At 38.1% G+C, this 19,608-nt stretch overlaps 1 protein-coding gene across 7 annotated transcripts in view; it reads left to right on the top strand.

The window, feature by feature from the left end:
• The window catches only part of NFIB (nuclear factor I B), a 233,567-nt gene that overhangs the window by 7,075 nt on the left and 206,884 nt on the right, over nucleotides 1-19,608 (top strand). For all 7 annotated transcript variants that reach the window (XM_047701107.1, XM_047701113.1, XM_047701112.1 and 4 more), the window contains exon 2: nucleotides 112-643. In XM_047701107.1, coding sequence (XP_047557063.1) covers nucleotides 112-643 — 532 coding nt within the window. The remainder of the gene's footprint in view (nucleotides 1-111; nucleotides 644-19,608) is intronic.

Genomic DNA, 19,608 nt, shown 5'->3' with positions numbered 1-19,608 from the left:
AGTGAATTGGGAATGGATTATAGTTTTATTTATTTATTTATTTATTTTTGAGCCTTTAAAACTAAGCTGACTGTGTCTGTCTTCTCCCCCCCCAACCTTCATCTTCAACAGGATGAATTTCACCCATTCATCGAGGCACTCCTTCCACATGTCCGTGCAATTGCCTACACTTGGTTCAACCTGCAGGCTCGGAAACGCAAGTACTTTAAAAAGCACGAGAAGCGAATGTCAAAGGACGAAGAAAGAGCAGTCAAAGATGAGCTTCTCAGCGAAAAGCCTGAAATCAAACAGAAGTGGGCATCCAGGCTCCTGGCCAAGCTGCGCAAAGACATCCGCCAGGAGTACCGAGAGGACTTTGTGCTCACCGTGACTGGCAAGAAGCACCCGTGCTGTGTCTTATCCAATCCCGACCAGAAGGGTAAGATTAGGAGAATCGACTGCCTGCGACAGGCAGACAAAGTCTGGCGTCTGGATCTAGTCATGGTGATCCTGTTCAAAGGCATCCCCTTGGAAAGTACCGATGGAGAGCGGCTCATGAAATCCCCTCATTGCACAAACCCAGCACTTTGTGTCCAGCCACATCATATCACAGTATCAGTTAAGGAGCTTGATTTGTTTTTGGCATACTACGTGCAGGAGCAAGGTAGGAGCAGATCGTTCTTTCTTCTAGTAGGGCAAACACTGCCCACAAACCCCGTATACGAAATAGCTGGCTTGGGTTAGATGGTCCTCGAGGCCCCTAGATCTCCTTTACCCACGCTGGGTGGAGTGGCCTGCCCTCTTCCACTGCCACGTCCACTGCCATGGGCCAGCCATGGACACAGGCGTGGAGCTTTCGTACCTGGATAGGCATGGGTATTTTGCAAAAGACCACAAAGAGATGCGTTTTCAGATGTCTTTGAAATAATATACCTTTTCAAAGGCACAGACTAGTCTGAAAACTGGAGTTTATTACAATTCACTTTTTGTCCTCAGCTGCATTCCTGCGTCTAGTCATCGTTTCTCGATTTGAAAATGTAACTTTATTTATGAAGAGTCAAACCGCTTTTTAATAATCTTTGTATTGGCCTCGTAACTAGCAAGGTAGATGAACTTTGTTCACGAATCTAGTCCTATTGCACCGAAAACAGAATTTAGGTTTTCCTGTTACAAAATGCTTAAGATAGCCAATATCAGAAAGTGTATCTTACGTGAACCCGAATTTATTTAATTTAAATATTTCTATCGACACCTCCTATTGATTGTGTAATATTCGCCATAGATTAAATGGTTGATAGTTCTTGTTTAAATAATTTATGGTATAATATTTTCCCAACATGACTTGGGAACACTTAATATCATTAGTTTGCTTGAATGTGAATTCACAAAACTTACTGAGGAGAGAAGCTGCAGCTCTTCTTACAGAACAAAAACAGAAAGTGGACTGGTTACACTGGTTTAAAATAAATCTCAAAAAGAATGCAGAAACCACATACCGTACCTATAAAAAAAAAAGACTTGATAAAGACAGTGGTATAAATGTTGCCTGGGTGAGTCAAAAATAGGGGATATTTTTGCTGAGCATTTTTTGAGTTCATGAAATATGGTTTTTTTTATTATTATTTTGTGCTTTCCTTTAAATAAGTGACAGTTTCTTTTCTTCAAATAAATGTGTCAGGATATGGATTTCCACGTATTAGCAACAGTCCGTAGTAAAACATCATTTTAAGAAAGCAGCATACCAAAAGTGGACTGAAGTTTGATCTGCCACAGATGGTGGGTCATTTCCTAACTTGGCCTGGTCATAGGGAAATGGCCTACAGATAGCGAGGTGGCAGACGGGTTATCTGCTGTTCGTTATATAAATCTGGGATTCAGCAAATTGGTATGAACCTTACCATTATCCAGAAAAAAAAATCAAAATTACTCTTCTGGCTCAGAAATCTAGGTACTTGTTACATGTTTTTTGTCTTTATATTTCCTTGATATAGTTTTAGAGATATGCTTAAATGTCATTTAAAAAAATTCTTAGTTTGATTTTAAATAAGGTGCTCAAAATCATATATTTGAAACTACCTTTTTTTTTTTTTGTTTTTGTTTTTTTTTTGTGAAACATTGCTTTTGCCATCACCGTGGATTTAAGAATTAAGGTCCAAATAATGATGGTTTAGGGAAAAATATATTTTTGCCCTGTGTGTCCTAAAATAAAAGCTCATTAACACATGAGACTTAATTTGATTGACAGCTCTCTAGGAGGTGACATCCTAAGGTGGGCTGTAGATCTGTGTTGGGTTGACTGTGAATGTGTTGTAAGTGTGTTGTGAAAGTCGAGGCTGGAAGCAAAGTTTTAAAAAGTGGGTCATGCAACTTTTTAGTACAGGGAGGGAAGATTTGCAACCACTTCCCTGCTACTCACATTTTAACTTGCTCGAAGGCTAGTTCTTGAGGTGCGCATGCAAGGGCATTCATTCCCGGGGCAGGCAGCCAACTCTTTTGGTTGATGAACTGACAATAAAGAACATATCCTTTGGATTTGTGGAGATAGATTGAAGAAAGAAAAATGCGTAAATACCTTCTGCATTGCACCATAGGTCATGATAATCATGAAGTTTTAAGCAACTCTTGGAGACCATGTTTTCAGATAGAACATTGATTTTGTTGTTGTTTTGAGTCTCTGTCATAAAAAGCTTTCATTATTTTACCGTGTATATCTAATTTGTATCCCCTCCTACCTGCCAGCGCATCATCTCTTCTTAACATCTGTTGGCTCTTTCTTTGAAAAAGTCACATCAGGAACAGGAAGCTTTTGCGTTTTCCTTTTTTTCAAATTTCATATCTTTTTTTTTTTTTTTTTGGTCAAATGTAGGTTAATTATGTTGTTTTGCAGTGCAATTGATTGAAGAAGGCATTTACAAAGATAAGTCTGTAGTCAGTCAAAGTGCTGCCTATCTCTCATCATGACTCTTTATTTCTCCTCTAAGTACATGAAAACCCACTTAAGTCAGTTTTATAAATCAGGCAAAGAAGTATGAAGAGAAACATGAAGGAAAAATAAGAAAAGAAAGCTGTAATGCTTACAACAGAATGAGCAGCAAAACTACCTTTCCCCTGCTTTCTCTCTGTCTCTCCACTTCTAAACGACTGGGAGGAAAACATGAGAAAGAACAGAGAGAATGCCAAAGATGGTTGCCACTGGCACCAGGATTGGCATCAGACCCTCTTTGTTTAGCTCAGGATGCCTGTGATTTGTTAGTTGGCATCCGCATTGCAGTGTGGAGTGATGTTACAATATATTGACAATTTCCAGATCTAGAAATGTCAATAGTCCTCTTGGTTATTTATACAAGATCACAAACTGCATCTCTTCTGGAGGATGAAATAAAGACCAACATATAATAAAGTTCCATTGTTGGCCAACTTCCTATGCTTTTCTTTTTCCCTCTTTCTCTTTTGGTTCAACCCACACTTCTTTTTTTTTTTTTTCCTTCATGCCCAGCAGCCTCATCTTTTTTGAAATGTGGAAAGAGTTACTAGAGCTTCGACACAAGCTCTAGTACTACATCTGCATCTGATATGATTTTGGGAAAAATTTATGCATTTCGAAATCACTTTTGATATAGAGTTCATTAGACCTTTGCATCCCATGGCCACGAGGCAGTATTTTCTTTAAAGCTAAATCTCTTTGTTATTCAGCTTCTCCTATGCATATAGCCCGACTGACCGCGATTTAGTCCATTTTTCTGTTTCTCCACATTAGTAAAGGGTCATGTTCAATACAGTCATTTATAAAATTATATAAGCCCCCCGCTTTACCTCCCATATACGCATCATGGGGAAGTAACTGCGTTTAAATCCATAAAATCATTTGACGTTATTGATTCAGAGGGCTGCGCTTCGGCTGTTCCGTTGCTACAAGAACCGCCATTTTGTTTGTGAAGTGCCAGGCGAGGGGGAAAAAAAAGGCAGACACTGTGCTTGATGCCAATAATGGTTGCCAGTGGCACCGAGGTTGGCATCAGACCCTCTTTGTCTAGTTGCTGAATGCCTTTGATTCGTTGGTTGGCATCCGCATTGCAGTGGGCACACTGGAAAGTTTTTGACAATCCCTGAATGAAAGCTGCTTGCTTGTTTGCTGCAGCAAATCTTAGCTAATATAAAACCCTTCCTTTTTATTTTTTAGGGTTTTCTTTCTTTCTTTCTTTTAAGTCTGTGTGATAGATCAGAGGAAAAAATAGCTCTAAAGTGGCCTCCATTTTCCCAAAGATGTTAAAGATGTCCAATGATTCTTGGGCAGGTGGTACCTAGTCCCCATATTGTCTTTGTTATTGCATTCATGAAAGCAAAGCAAAACAAAACAAAACAAAAACCAGACAAGGCTCGCACAGGACACCTTCCTGGGATGTAAGTGTGCTGTAGGGTGTGGGGCGTGCACTGAGGATGTGGGGAAGACTTGCTGAATATAGTGATATTTAATGCATTCATTATGACTGATTCTCGCTTTCAGTCCCATCACTTCTTATTTCTCAAGTAATTTGTAGTTCCCTCAGTTTGCAACCTTCCAAATTTTACAGTGACATGTTGAGAGGATCTAACTTTTCTTCCAAGTGACTAATGTGTAACAGTGTAAATGTTAAAAAAAAAAAAATAAGCAAAACTTCATGAGGAAACCTATGTGTTCAGGTCTGATACAAATCCTCCAATCCTGAATTTCTCAATTCTGTATCAAAACGTTGCCAGATTCTCAGCACGGTCCTGCACACCAGGAAAACCAACCAAAAGGCTAAAATAATTTTGGTTGACGTTTCCTAGATAGTGAGCATTAATATTGCTTTCCGGTTAACCACCATTATCTCATTAATTAATAAGAAGGATTAGCAGTTCCACCCCAAAGGGCTGCAGAGAAGGAAGTCTGGCCTATGGGAGGCCTTGAGTCCAGGCTGTGCCCTGTCTGAAGGGGAAATGGGGAGGGGTAGGGTGGAAGGGTGGGGGGGCTGGGCTTTCTCTGAGGCAGGGAAGGGTTTTGAAGAAGGAGGTCAAAACACACTAAGAAGTTTAAAGATCTCAAGAGATAGTAACTGTTGTCCTGAATTTAACAGATCAGAGTTTAAACTAAGTCAGCCTAACTGATTTCTGGACCGTACTTTGCACTCCTATTAAACATGTTTCGGATATTGAAGAGAGTCCTCTCATGGCTCATGGCTGTCATCAAGGAGGAGTTTCCTTTAGCCTTGGGGAACCTTTAAAGCCACGATCCACTGCTGGGTGGCAACTTTTGTCGTTTTATTGTTAAGTGTGATGATAATTAAAGTACATTTTGAAGTTGTGAAAAATGTGACTTGTTTACAGGGGAGGTTGTAATCATTGTTACTGTTTTTGAAATAGAATCCTTCCCGGTTGTCACATATCATTAGCAAGGAAGCAAATGCTAAGAATTATTTTCCTCCCTTAGTTACTGACTTTTAGAATCCTTTTGGGTAACCATTATTTCTTTATGAAAAGCTGACGCAGATAATTGTTTGCAAGTTGACAGCGTATTTTAACATTTTAATAAATTCCACTTCATTTTCAGGTATTTCCCATTATGGGGAAAACTAAGCTTTTGTAATTTGTTAAAATGAGGCCATTCTCCAGGATGGTCTGGTGTGCGTGGACTGCGAAGGGCTCAGAGAGTGGAGAGTTCATGTGCACGTGGGATTTAGGGGGACACTGCAAAGTTTTCCCGTCTAGCATCCTGTCCTTGACTGAACTCCTGAACTCCAATGCACAGTTGTTTGCATTCTGGCTCACACACAATTCACCAGATAAAGAATGGCTCTTACTGACATGTCTTGCTCCTAGGCTTAATGAGACTTTTGTGGGAACATATATTGTAAGATAAGATACTTAGCCATTTTCTCACTGATAAGAAGAAAACACAGTCTAAGGGGCCAGAAACTCACCCTCTGTGTATGCCGTGATGTCCCTGCCATAAGATAACTCTGCCAGACAATTCAAGAGTTAAACTCGGAGGCCCCAGTTACCAGCTGGGGAAGCTTGGCATCTGTGTTCTGATATGGCAAACTAAGCTATTGCATTGCTGTTAATATGATTTCAGTTTTCAAAGGGAAAGGGGGGACGGGGGGAGAGGCTCATTTGTTACATCAATTATGATTTCGAATATTAAAAAAAAAATACAGTGACCCACTTTCTGGAGGCAGCAAAGGTTGGAAAAATGTTCTACCGACAGCATAAGGCTTCCCTCCCACCTTAAACCCTCCCCAACCCTCCCCCACATACACAGCAGTACACATTTTATACTAAAAAATATTGTTCACTTAGATATGGGTTGCATTGCAAATTGGGTGCACTCTGCCTCTTGCGTGGTAAAATGACTTTATATGTAAAAGAACAGAGATGCTGTTCGTTATTCAGGAATAATGGTAATTTGGAGGATCTGTGAATTGCAGTGACAGGAGATAGTGGTTGGTTTCCCAAGGGTTGACTCCCTGACAGATTCAGCATGGGCCTTGGAGCTAGGGAGGGCCACATATAGGGAGGCCCCCTGTAGCTGTGGCCTAAGTTCTTTAAAGTCGCTCTTTTCCAAAGTGGTACAGAGGGAGTGTTTCCACGCATAGAGGTAATGTAGAGTGGGTAGGATCTCTTATTTACTTAGTTGTTTTTCCCTAACTCTGGAACTTAGGAGTTGCCAAAAGGAAATTAAAGTTTTAATTCTCTGTTAACTTTTTCCTTTCAAATTTGGCGTTAGGGTTTGAAATAGTCCAGGATATCTAACTTAGGAAAGCCTTTCTCCCCATAAACTTTCATTATGCTTGATTGGCCTGAAAAACTAGGCCAGTAGGCTTAAAAAAAAGAAAAAAAAAAACCCCAAAAAACTCTGTAAGGGCGCTCTTTTGCCCTTTACTTCTCTGCTGACCTGTTAGGATTTCAGCACCTGAAGAGGGAGGGACCGACTCAGTGCGAGGCTGAGTCAGAATTCTCTGGAATTCTTAAAAGTTGAGATAAGTAAGTTTTCATTTCTGGCATCCCAGTGGCTTGTATGATAACTGGCTTTATAATCAAAGGGATAATTATCGCTTTGTTGGGAGCTTGGGGTGACAGAGAGCGGAAATAGTATAGGCAAAACTTTCTGAGACAGATAGATTGTTAACTATCCGAACTTCTGGGGGCAAAGTGAAAGGTGATCCCTTGTAGAGAAACTGGCTTCTTGGGTAGAAATTTCTCTTCAGCTTGGCAAAGAATAGCATTTTCTCGTTTGAAGTTGAAAGCAGAGCCTGCGACCCTCCAGGCGTTTTTGTTATGGGCTAAGTCAGAGCAAGTGATCAGCCAACGTCACGTTCAAAGCAAAGTTTTCCAACTTTCTTCCCTCCATCCTTCGGAGGAGGAATAATTTTAGAAATCTCAAGGACTAGTGGCTGTGCGATGGGAAGCCGGAGTGATTATAGCAGCCGGTCTCCTCGCCAAGCATAGCGAGAGGGGTGCTTCCTCTGAATCAGGCACGCTATTCTGTGGCAGCGTGGTATGCCGTCTCATTTTAAGGAACATTCTTGGGTCCTTGAACTCTCATCATGTGATGTGGTTAATTTAACTGAATTCAGTTGTTAGGCTTTGGCATAGAGAATAAATCATCAGACTGCAGAGAACTTGTGAAAATGAAGTGCGTGGAGTGAGAAGTGAGTCTGTGGGATTTGCTTCTATTAGACCGAATGGTACAGGGTGTGAGGCTAATGGGACTTGAATGGCTCGGCTTTTGGTTGTTATATTATTCAGAAAATTGGAAGAAATGGCTAGCAATTAACCAATGAGGTGGAAAGACCTTGAGGCTGAATTGAAGGCCACACATTGGAAAAAAAAAACTCTCAAAATTTACATCAAGCAGTGTTCCAAGATAGGAATGCAAACTTGTCTTGTGCATAAATATATTGTTTATAATAAAACACTTAGAAACACATATTCTCTCTTTTATGATGATAGTTTAAACAGAACAGCATTGATGAATCACAGACAAATTAAAGAACTCTGAATAAGGACTATATAATTGAAAATATGGGGTGATGGATGAAGTAATTTTACTAGCTGAGAGTTGCCCGGAGGTTGTATATTTTCAGAATCCCATTTTAAGGCAGTTCGGAGCATGTAGTAAGTTATGGATGCAGCACAAATCATTTGAAAATGGGATTTGTTTAAACAAGTGCAAAAAGGAAAGGAAGAATTGCCCTTGAAAAAAATTCCTTATTCTAAGTACGTGCAGTTTCAAATTTTTGGTTCGCTTTAGCTCTGTTTCTCAAGATAGAAAATTTAATGAACAGCATTCAGCTGAGTTTCAAAATGCACAGATCTCCCACAAAACGACACAAAAAGCATTTAACCAGCGTCAGTTAATATTCGGTGACACTTGTATATATTCCAATACTGAGTGAAGCTGAAGATTTCTTTAAAAACTTGATTTTTCAAAAGTCACATTGGAAAAAAAAAAGCATACGTGGAAAAATGTATCGCTGTTCACAGGGAACAACAGAGCTTAGAACAAAAATCTAATCATGAGCGCAGATGTTAAGAAAGTTATTGGAAATGGGGTGTATTCTCTAATTCCAGTGAGTAGGGGATTACATTTATGCCTATGTTAATACCACGAGTATGTCAACATGAAGTCTATACCCCTCTATTAGTGAAATCTAAAGTGTGAAAAATGTTCCTGCTTAGGACAACTTGTATTTTATTATTCTGACATCTGCAGTTTCTGGATGGATTACCTTAAATTTGCTATGCTATGTTAAAAGCCTTGTTTTATGAGGTCGGTCTCAGCTCCTGGCCTTGGTGTCAGGAACCCTGCTACGTGATGCAACTTGCCTTGTTAGGTTTAATTGACCAAAGCTGATGTGTTAAAACAATTCATTTGTGCTGTAACTTATGCCCTGGCTAACTTGCTACCTGAATCCTTTGACCTTGACTTGTCTGGGTCACGAAATGGCTGCAAGCTGTTTGACCTTTCTATTGTGCAGTAATGTCACTGTTTCCTCTTATTCTTTTATGGTAATAGCTGACAAAAAGCCCCAGCCCTGGCTTTACACCCCAGTGGATTCAAGGCGTCCCTCTGCTGTAGCCATGTCTTCTGTTTGACATGGTCTGGCTGTAGAAAGTGACTTTCTTTTGTTTGCTGACAGTGATGGGGACAAATTTGCAGCCCTCCTTGCTACAAGAGGTGGGGGATAGTCTTCTGGCCTTTGGAAGGATTTGAATTCCTTCTGCTTAGATTCTCAGTTTCCGTGTTTTATGATGATGCATATCACAATTTCCTTTCCCCCACTCTTCTGAGGTCGACTTTGCAGCTTTTTATACTTATGATTTCCTTAATAATTGCTTTTCAACATTTTTAGCTGTTACAATAAAAATATTTTATTGTCATTACATAGGGTAAAAGTGATAAATTTAGTTATGCTTCTGGTTACCAGTATGTAAGTCCTAAAACAACTGACGTTTAAACTTCACCCTATAAATCTTTGCCCAGTTTTGGAAAAAATCTTATACTAACCATGTAGGACAAGACAAAATTTTTCAAAAAATCCGAGTCATGTCATAACTTGATGTATGTGGCCTTAAAACTCGGTTTGTAGTTTTAGGCGAAGCCTATTCTTTGTGACTTAAATAGCCAAGTCCCAATACATAGTAGCAAACCATTGTAGATCTGAAGTTTTTATTTCTGTGGGGACTTTTGCCAGCATGTAAAATTAAATATTTATTTTAACGAATATAAAAATTGTTTTTCTATTCTTTATGAAGAACCATGTGCAAAAATGGAGTTTTACCTCTGTTCTCTTCTGAAGCAGTGAAATAATTTTATTTTTAAAATATTGGAAATGCCTTCTAAAATGTTAAAACACAGATATTTTTATCCTACCAAATTTTTCTTTGCCAAATATGACATTGTAGTTCATGATTTTTCCTATATTTGCCAGATTAAATATTTAAAATCCAAGCTGTTACATTTTATTTTTAAATTATTAGAGGAAAAAAGGAAGTTTAAGTTAGACTGTGCATTTCCTGACTTGTATGCCGCATACTGTTTATACATGTGTGTGGATACACTGACAGATGAGAGACAATGTGGCATAGGCACTAGAACCTTGGAAAAAAAAGCCCTAGGTTTTTCTATTTCTATTTAAAAAAAATATCTGAAATGGCAGGTGAGAAGATTTTACTTTTTCTTTTCTTTCTTTTTTTGGGGGGTGGTGGCTGTTGTTTTAAACTATTTTTCCCCCCAGGAATGTTCCCAAGATCAGGGAATTTAAATGCTTCTCAGCATTAATTGTGTTGATATTCCAGCTTCCCAGGGGTTTGAGGAAGAAAGGTGAATGAAATACACCGCATCTGCTTTTACTTGGTAGCTTCAGTTCCTCTCTGTTCTGTAAAAACCAGTCTAGACTCAAAGACATACATCTCTCTTGACTTTCTGTTCCCTCGTTGGCTTTCTCAGTGGTAGAGCCAATGCAGAGTTGTTGGGTTTGGATGTGGTTAGGAGGCTCATGGGTCAGAGGCAGTGGGACCATGGTTGGAAGACAGTGAGCAGCCCCTGAGGGTTTCAGACATGTCTACGACTTCTTGAAGTCGGCCTCAGTTCCTCCACCGAAAGGCTTTACAGCGGAACTCAGCTGTTGAGTTGAAGAGGTTACGTTTCTGGACCATGGGTAATTGGTGGATGCATGTGTGTGTTTGTGTGTGTGTGTGTGTGTGTGTGTGTTTGCACGTGCTCACCAAAGAGGAAAAGTAAAGTTGGAGAAAAAGAGAGGTAGGGATTAGATCTTGCAGGAATTAAGAAGGATAGTTCCATCGTAGATTGGAGAGCAAATATAATGCAGTTTAAAATAGTCTGTCCTCCTCTGAAGTTGGGATTGCTTCTTCCTGCTGCTAGAGATTTTTTCCAGCATTGAAAATTAAGCGCACGAATCTGATGTTTAGGGGTCTATTCTTGGTTCTACCCTTTCGCAGCTTTGTGACCTTGGTCAAGTTACTTACGCTCCATGTGTTTTGGTTTCCTGTTCTGTAAAATGGGGATGAAAATGTCTGCTTCACAGGACTGTTTTGTGATTAAATGAAATAATTCATGTAAGCAAAAGCAGTAGTGTTAACAATACCCATCACTACTCTGTGTAAACGAACATAGCATAATAGATACTTGCAAAGAAACTAGGCTGATGTTGGAGAGAAGCGGTGATTGGGTGTTGAAGCAAAAGGTCATCATTAGTTTTTACGTATCAGGTGATAAGACAGGTGATAAGAAAATGAAAGTCTCTGATCCCAGTGATGTGAATAGATATTTGTTAATTAAATTTCTGAATGTAGGCATATGAAGTTAGTTGTATACAGTTTTAAAATCTGCTTGAATTAGGATTACTATACAGTTTCAGCAATCCTTTGTATCCACCTTACCAGAGAAGTAACTTCTTGATCAAATTAGGAATATTTCCAAGAAAGGAGTAAAATAATTTTATTAGTAGCTCTCTGAATAAATAATGCAACTTTGGTATCAAATGGAGGGTGTCCTAGCAAGACTTGTAATTCACTGCATTCCAGTAAAAAAGCAGAAGACTTTTATTTACCAAAAAATCACGTTGCCAGCATTTGGGAGAACTACACTTAAGTTTTAAATTTGGTTGGACAGAAGTGATGATGTGTGGCTAGACTGGATTGTTCTTGACGAAGAGTGTGCTGCTGGTTTTCAGATTCAATGTCTGAAAGCGTGTTATTCAAAAATGACCCCCAGTTGGGTCAAAACTCAAAATGTTCAATAGTTACATGAATTGTTTTGACTTTATTACCATTTAGCTCCTTCTATTTTAAGTCAGTCTTTGTCCTTTTTGTGGTGTGAAGCCAATTAATTACAAGATCTCTAGAGGGAAAAAGTTCTTATTTCTTACTTAAAGTGATTTCATTTTTACTGAGAACAACGGGGAGCCAAATAGGAGGGGCTAAGAAGCATTCTCTTCTTCTCAAGCTAGATTTGGGATTAGTGCTTGACTTCAGTGGCTTTGGGTGGCTGGATCCTTGTGGTCACGAAGCCACTTCTGTGGGCCGGATCTGCGGGGAGCTTGACCATGGTCGGTGGGTTGCTTCCTTGACTCTTTGCACAGCGAGTTCGGAAAGTGGATGGATTCACCCATATCCATGGTGTCTGCTAGAGAAGTGCCTTAAATCACATGTCATATTGGTGCCGTACCAAAAAAATAAAAAAAATCATATTCTTACATGAAGCATTTTATAATGATATCCGGGGGTTCTGGCCAGGAGTTCATAGGAAAAGCTGTTGCACTGTTTGTTCGTCAGTTAAAGGATAACTGGAATGTGCAGCAAGCAGTATCAGAACCTTGATTAGCTTGTTTACATTTTGGTAACGTACTTTTAAATAATCTGTGTTGTGCGTTTTCTTTTTGAGAACATCCCTGATACTCAGTTGCTCTTCTTCTATTCGTGGGTTGCACAAAAGTAAAAAAGCATGTATTTTTGTACAGGAAACAAATTATACCCCAAATTTTTAACATACATAAAATGAGTTGTTGTTGATGGCAGAAGGATTTGGTATTTTATCTCTCTAATGCCTTGGGAAAGCTTTGTTTGCACTTACGAATTAAAGTTGATATCGACCTAAAATAGCGATGCACATAGGGTTCGTGGTTCTTAAATTCTGGTTGCCTTTCTTAGCCTCCTGGAGATGCTAACATAGTTCTTTAAATTTCCTGATGGTAAAATATTAATATTTTTGGATAAGACTTAGAGTTATCATGTAACAATATCTGTTCTATTTACAGTCTCCAAATAAGGGAAAAGCTGCTTATAGTAATATGAGGATCACTGGTCTTACAATAATTAAATAGACTTGTTATACTACATTAATCCCTTTTGGAACATTTGGAATGACTTCTTAGTACTAACAAACATAGCATTAGGGCCTAAAATTAATCTGCTCTTGGTATCCAACATTTTATAATATAAAACATGTGTATAGAGAAACCTATTTCGGGTTTAAGATGACTTCATGGAAGGACAAAATGAAATTATATTGGAATATGATTCCAAGTCCTGATAAAATCCGGAATTCATTTATAGTCAGCCTAGGTAGACAGATTGTTTTTGGTAAGTTTTTGTATTTTGGTGAATATGATGTTTGGGCTCTCAGAATTATTTTCCCCTTAAAATCCAAGTTTTGTAAGCAATCCACCAGATACATGCAGCATGAAATGGGAGCTTTTCCATCCAATATCCAGGAGGTTGCGTTAACACCTTATGAGCTAGGTTTTCTTGGTACCTGCATTGGTATGGCTGTTTATTAATCCCAGAGAAAATGAGATGGACTCAATTTTAAAGTCTGGTTCAGTCTTACTCAGTGTTTTGTAGAAATGGTTTCAAGTTAATGGCAGACTCTTCCTTCCCACAGCATTATTCCAGATTTGCGGAAGGGACTTCTGAGACAGGGTGATGTTGACATCTTCTGTTGCGAAGCCCCACGAGGCGTAATTTCCTCCGCAGTTGTGGGCTATTTTACTGTTGAGTTTTCCACACACGTGAAGTCAGCCTTGGGTGTGCCCGTTCCAGGGAAGGTATTTTGCGAAGGATGAAGGGTTGGTTCCCTTCTTGGACAGAATGCAAGCGTCTGCACAGAGAAGTATGGAAGTGCTCAAAGTATCGAGTGGTTTGCAGCCATTTTAGACCATGTGCCTGGGACCAGCTAACACATTGTCAGGGAAAAACATGATGTAGCAACAATATTAGATCATGCAAATGAGACTACTGAATAGTAATAGTTATGGGCAATATTTTGGAAAACACTGATTAGTGACAGTTTTATTACAGCAAATGTATGTATCAAGTCCCCAGATTTCATTGTAATGCACTGAAAACAGATGTCAAAGTGTCCCAAACAGAATTTCATGGTTAATCTACATATTGCATGGAAAGTACAAACAAACCATTTAGAATTCTGTTATTTAATCCTTTTAGAAGGAATGAAAATATACAATTTAGATTTACTCCATTCTTTCTTTTAATTTCAGTTTTTGTTTTCTAGGGGCTGCTGATAAGTTATTTTTTTTTGTTGTTGTTTGCTGTTTTCTTAAGATGCGTGTGGGAGGAGACATCTCTGCATACGGACATGGTTTTACTTAATGTACTTAGAACTGTAAGTTTCTGAACATAAGGTCTTTGTATTTAAAAAAAAGAAGAAGAAGAAAGAAAAATTAGGCTTTAAATTATTTAGTGACCTGGTAATGGAATGACTTCCTTCTAGCCCTTTGTTTACTGATGTGGAGTTCCAGTCTGTGCCACATAATGACTGCAGCAGAGTGCTGAAGAGGAAGAGAAGGCAAACCATAGCCCTACTACATGCAAGTCCCCTAGAGATTTTGAGCCTCTCAGGGCCTCTGTTTCTCTATCTGTCAAGGGAGGGTATTTGGTTAGAGGACTTCCACTATCCCTCTTAGCTCTGGCATCTTAGGAATCTAACTAATTGTTACCTTGGGAAAGGGACTCTCCCCTCCACGTTAAGCAATATTTAATAAAGTTTAGCATACTCTTGTTAAATTTGGGGATTTTAATACATTTTATTTATTAAAAAGAAGTAGAAAATGTGTAACTTGCCAGTTGGGTAACACTTTCATGTTGCTCAATTCAAAGTCCAATAGATCATTTGGTTTAATCTAGATAAAAAGCTTGCTTTTTTTTTTTTTTTTTTTTAAAGAAAGAGGTCTTTAACTCATAGAAGCTTAAAGCTTCGAGACTCTCTAGAGACCTTCTCACTTTATGGTTGTGTGTACTGAGTCTAAGAGAGGCCCAGAGCCTCTTCGGTTGTTTGTGTTAGTTTTACTGCTACAAGGACATAAAGAAGCATAAATAATGGAAAGTATTATCTTGTGGACATAGCAACAGTTTTTGTTTTTTTTTTTAAAGGAACATAGAGGGAAATCATGACTATAGATCTTAGTATTATCATTTTGTAACTTATTGAAATCCGTTGTTTCAAGAGTCCAGTTTTTTCTTTCATACCTTTTCATAGGATATAGTCTAATGAAGTCATTCTGAAGCCTTGGTCTTCATGAGAATGACTGCCTTTCTTTTTTTCAGTGCACGGAAAATACTTCTTAGGTTATGGGCAACTAATAAGGGTTGGATACTAGTTGGAAAACAGAGAGGATCCGTTAAAAATGCATTGCCAGATTTCCAGCCACATTGTAGGTCATGTTTGAGATTACTTGTAAGAAAAACTGGTTTTTGGAAGTTAGATATTAGAAGAAAAAGTGGGAGCTGGTAATGCGTTGGTTTAAGCTCTGCTTCCTGGATGTCTGCAATTTTCAGATTAGCTGGATAATTGCTATACCTCCATTTTCCTTTGTGTGGTATATGTCTCTCATCGTAGTTTAAAAAACTGCTTTTTTTTTTCAAGTTTAAAACATCCATATACCTTCTTTTATTGAGGAGATGTTTCTGAGGATTTTTTTTCTTAGTTTAATTTTTAGAAACCAAAACATATTAAATTCACAAGGGTAATTCAATTTCAAAAGGAAACTTTTAGTGAATCTTTTTGCTAAGGTAAGAATTCTTTTTATAACATAAAAGATTTATCTGTAAATTAAATTGTCTTATGAGTGTCCTGTAATGTGCTTACGTATATCAGGTCACCCCTGAAGTTAGCAGAGATTAATAAATTAAAGCAGAGACACTAACAGTATTAGAAAAGTTTAATATCAGCTACTATCAGGAGCCAGTTTCTAGTCTGATATTTTGTGGAGAGAGCTTGAAGAAGGCATATTTTAAAGGCACAGTTATAGATTGAAAAATAGATGCATAAAAGATGGTTATTGTGCAAGAGTGTCACACCGGCATCAATGGAAATGTTAGGGGAGCACACTATGAAATTGATCAGATTTATTTGTTAAACGAATCTAGATTATTTAAATCAAATACAGAACGTCATGGGCAAATAAGGTGAGTGTTACTGAAGTGATTCAAAGGAAGTCCCTCCAGCTGGGAAAATCGACTTTTTACTGATGTCTGATGTTGGTACTGAGTACTGAGGTTGGTACTGACTTCCTCACCTCATATGTACTTTCCATGACAAGAGTGAGTAGAGTAACAGCGTAGGAAGCACAGTGTCCCTAATATTAGCCGTAGAGCCTGTCCCAGAACCAAGTTGCAGGTTTAAATGTTTCTCCTACTCCTGTTCACTATGGGACTGGGCACATTAGTTATGTCTTCTGAGATTCGGTTCCTGAGCTCCTGAGGGGGCACCTGCTTTACTTGGTGCTTGGGAGGGTGACCCAGGAAGGTGCTTGCAGGGTGCTTAGTACAGCGCCTGCCGTGTTATGGCTCTTCCGCGAGAAGCTTGGAGTCAGGTGCTGTGATTTACTCAGCAGCCTGTATGGGGCTTGCACACAGTACATCCTGAGTACTTATTTGTTCAGTGAGTGAATGCTCACCACCTCTTCTGAGGATTCCGGAAGACTTGGTCTTCCTTTGGTGGGGCAGAGCATTCAGTCAGGGACAGCACTGTGCCGAAAGTGGGAAGAAAAAAAATACTAATGTGGCAAAAATTAAAATATTGACCTTGCTCTGTAATGTCTCAAAATTGAGCCCTCCGGAAGTGGACTATATGAACTCTAGCACATCATAATGCTCATTTTAGTGTTTGCAGGTGACTTAAGGGAACAGCATCTCCTAGGAGCCTAGTGACACACTAGATTCCTGTATAAATGTCTCCTTAGAATCCAGTATGGTTCACAACTGCCCATTTTTCATAAGGCTTTTCATTTGGGTTATAAGGAAATCCCAGACATAAACATAATCAGAAACAAAAAGGAACATACCCGTAACTTTTGCCTAGCAGGGAACACTCGAGGCAAATGGTGTTTATGCAGGAAACCAACACTTTAAAATCCCAAACCTTTTCATGGGCTTGAATGGTGATATATAATTTTTCTCCTTTATGTCTCCAATAGCACGGAATTATTGCCCCACAAAAGTTTGGGAACAGTATCTCCGTATTTTCTGTAAGATTTTCCCTTGAAGAATAATGTTGGTTGCTTTGTCTTATTCATTAAAAAAGTTACATAATTAAAAAAAATCATTTCATTGACAATGTATTTTAAGTGCCGAAAAATTTTGGTGCTGCAACATTTCTTCAGTAGTCACTAGTTAATAATCTTTATCTCGTCGTTATTCATTTTATCAGTTATTAAGTTTTTCCAAAGTGCGTGTGAGTAAGCACAAATATATAGTGTATTATTTTTAATTTTATTTCTTTTTTTTGTTATGTGATTATTAAATTCTACATACATCATACAGTCAGGGAAGTAGACATATATGAATTTATTAAAATATGTCTTTCAAAGAAAATACAAAACACTTGGTAGAATAAAAGGTGGAAAATGGTTGACAAGTGTGTTTATTGAGTAGGAACTCTGCGCTGAGCACTTTTAGTATTTTAAAGCGTTAGGAAAAAATACTGCAAATACAGATGGCCTCTCCCAAATAATTTACAAGTAGAAAAGAAAGGACAATGGTCACTTGCAGTGTTTATGAGAAAGAAAAACGCCAGATATTGGAATAAGCAAGCAACTAACTAATGATCTAACCAACTACTATATATAGATAGATTTGCTGAGCTCTCTGGGAGGAGACCCTGTGGGACTGTAACAGAAAGGTCACAGAGAGGAGGTGATTCTTCTGCAGGGTTTTCTCAGGGGTTCTATCACAAAAATAAAACAATGAAACAGATAACCAAGGATCTACCTCTCATATAAATGAATTCTGCTGGGCAATGATAGATGCTGTATGGAGGTTGATATATCCTGGGGATTTGGGGGCAACAAATTTGGCATTTTGTTTAAAAAAATTTTAGTTAAAAAAAAAAACCTGGTAGAGAGCTTTTCACCAAGATGCTGAGATACTCAATACTAAATAGTATTGAGTTCATCAATACTATCAATACTAAATGGTTCATCTCTTTTTTTTTTTTACTTTTAGTATGGTTAATAAATTGAATCCGAATATTTAAATTATTTCTATGTATATCTTAGCTCTTAGATTTCAGTGTAATCCTATACACATTGTTTAAACATTTTATATAATATCCTTTAAAATTAATTCTCGTGTTTTTATTGTTTGTAATTATAATCTTGAATGGAAGATGGGAATATATTTGGGGTATATATATCTAATGATTCATTTTAGGTGTTTTTTTTTTAAGATTTTATTTATTTATTTGATAGAGAGAGAGAGATCACAAGTAGGCAGAGAGGCAGGCAGAGGGGTAGGGGAAAGCAGGCTTCTCACTGAGGAGAGAGCCTGATGCGGGGCTCGATCCCAGGACCCTGATATCATGACCTGAGCCGAAGGCAGAGGGCTTAACTCACTGAGCCACCCAGTTGCCCCCATTTTAGGTGTTTTAGAATTGAGAAGATAATTCTATAGTCAGGTTAAAAAAAAGCTAGAGACTAGAATACTCTGCAAAGAATATTTTATTTAAAAATTATTCTGAAGTTCATGGAATTGAATTTTGTGTCCAATTTACATCCCTATTATTATTACTATTATTATTATTATTATTATTATTATTTTAAAAATCAAGCGTGGCTCCCCAACTCAGTAGAAAGGAAAAAGAATTATTTCAATGGGTTAAGATGTGCTTTATTGTTGAGCTAACATATCTCTTTTGAGGCAAATTTATACTTTTGCTACTAAAAGCGATGGATTGATATAGCAACATACTCAATAATAAAGTAACCTTAGGCTTTATATGTTGAATTTTCCTAATATATTTTGCTCTCTGTAAATGACATCTGTTTCAGAGCATAGCGTTTCCTTATAGATTGAGAAAAAATATAAAAGGAAAACTATGTTAATTCTTTGACTATTGCTGTGTTTAACTCTTTTAAAGTATCTTTCAAACTTGAAAGGTTATCAGGCTTAACCCCTAAAGATAGAATTAAATCCAATGTATGAGATTCTGTTTCTCTCCATGTCCCCCACTCCCTCAGACAAATACAAAGTGAGTGTAAATTCTTAGAGGGCAGTGATCAGGTTTTCTTTCTTCATACTTCTCCTGATTCTCCATAAGGGAATATACAATGTTGATTGTTTAGTTGAACGTTGATTATAACTCACAGATGTGACAAGATTATGACCAAAGAAATGTAAAGAGACATCTGTCTCCGTGTGCCATTACATGGATGACTTTTCTAAGCCATTCTATCTACACATAGGTTGCTTAGTCGTTCAACAAATATTCACTGAATACTTACGATGTAAGTATTACTTGTGCCAGGTACTGGAATTACAATATCGAGAAGATGGGCATTTTACTAACTTTCCAGTGGGGAAAGACAATTTAAGAAGTATCCGATGTTTATGGTTCTTTTTTCCTTCACTGAAAAGCATTGACATTAGACGCTCAGTAAGTACTTTGTGCAAAGAGCAATGGCAGTGACTATTCAAACACCATCTGAGGGAAACGACTTAATGAAAACTTGTGACAATTTCTAAGGAAATAGTGAGACCATGAGAATGGATTATTCTGATGAACAACTCTAATTTTTTGCATCTGTGTGATAAAAAACATTTTTGTAGGCCATATACAGTAACACTAAC

The sequence above is a fragment of the Lutra lutra genome, chromosome 13 (genome assembly GCF_902655055.1).
Source record: "Lutra lutra chromosome 13, mLutLut1.2, whole genome shotgun sequence".
Classification (NCBI taxonomy): Eukaryota; Metazoa; Chordata; class Mammalia; order Carnivora; family Mustelidae; genus Lutra; species Lutra lutra.
Note: the sequence above shows the minus strand (reverse complement) of the source record. Positions and strands in the feature narration are given on the sequence as shown.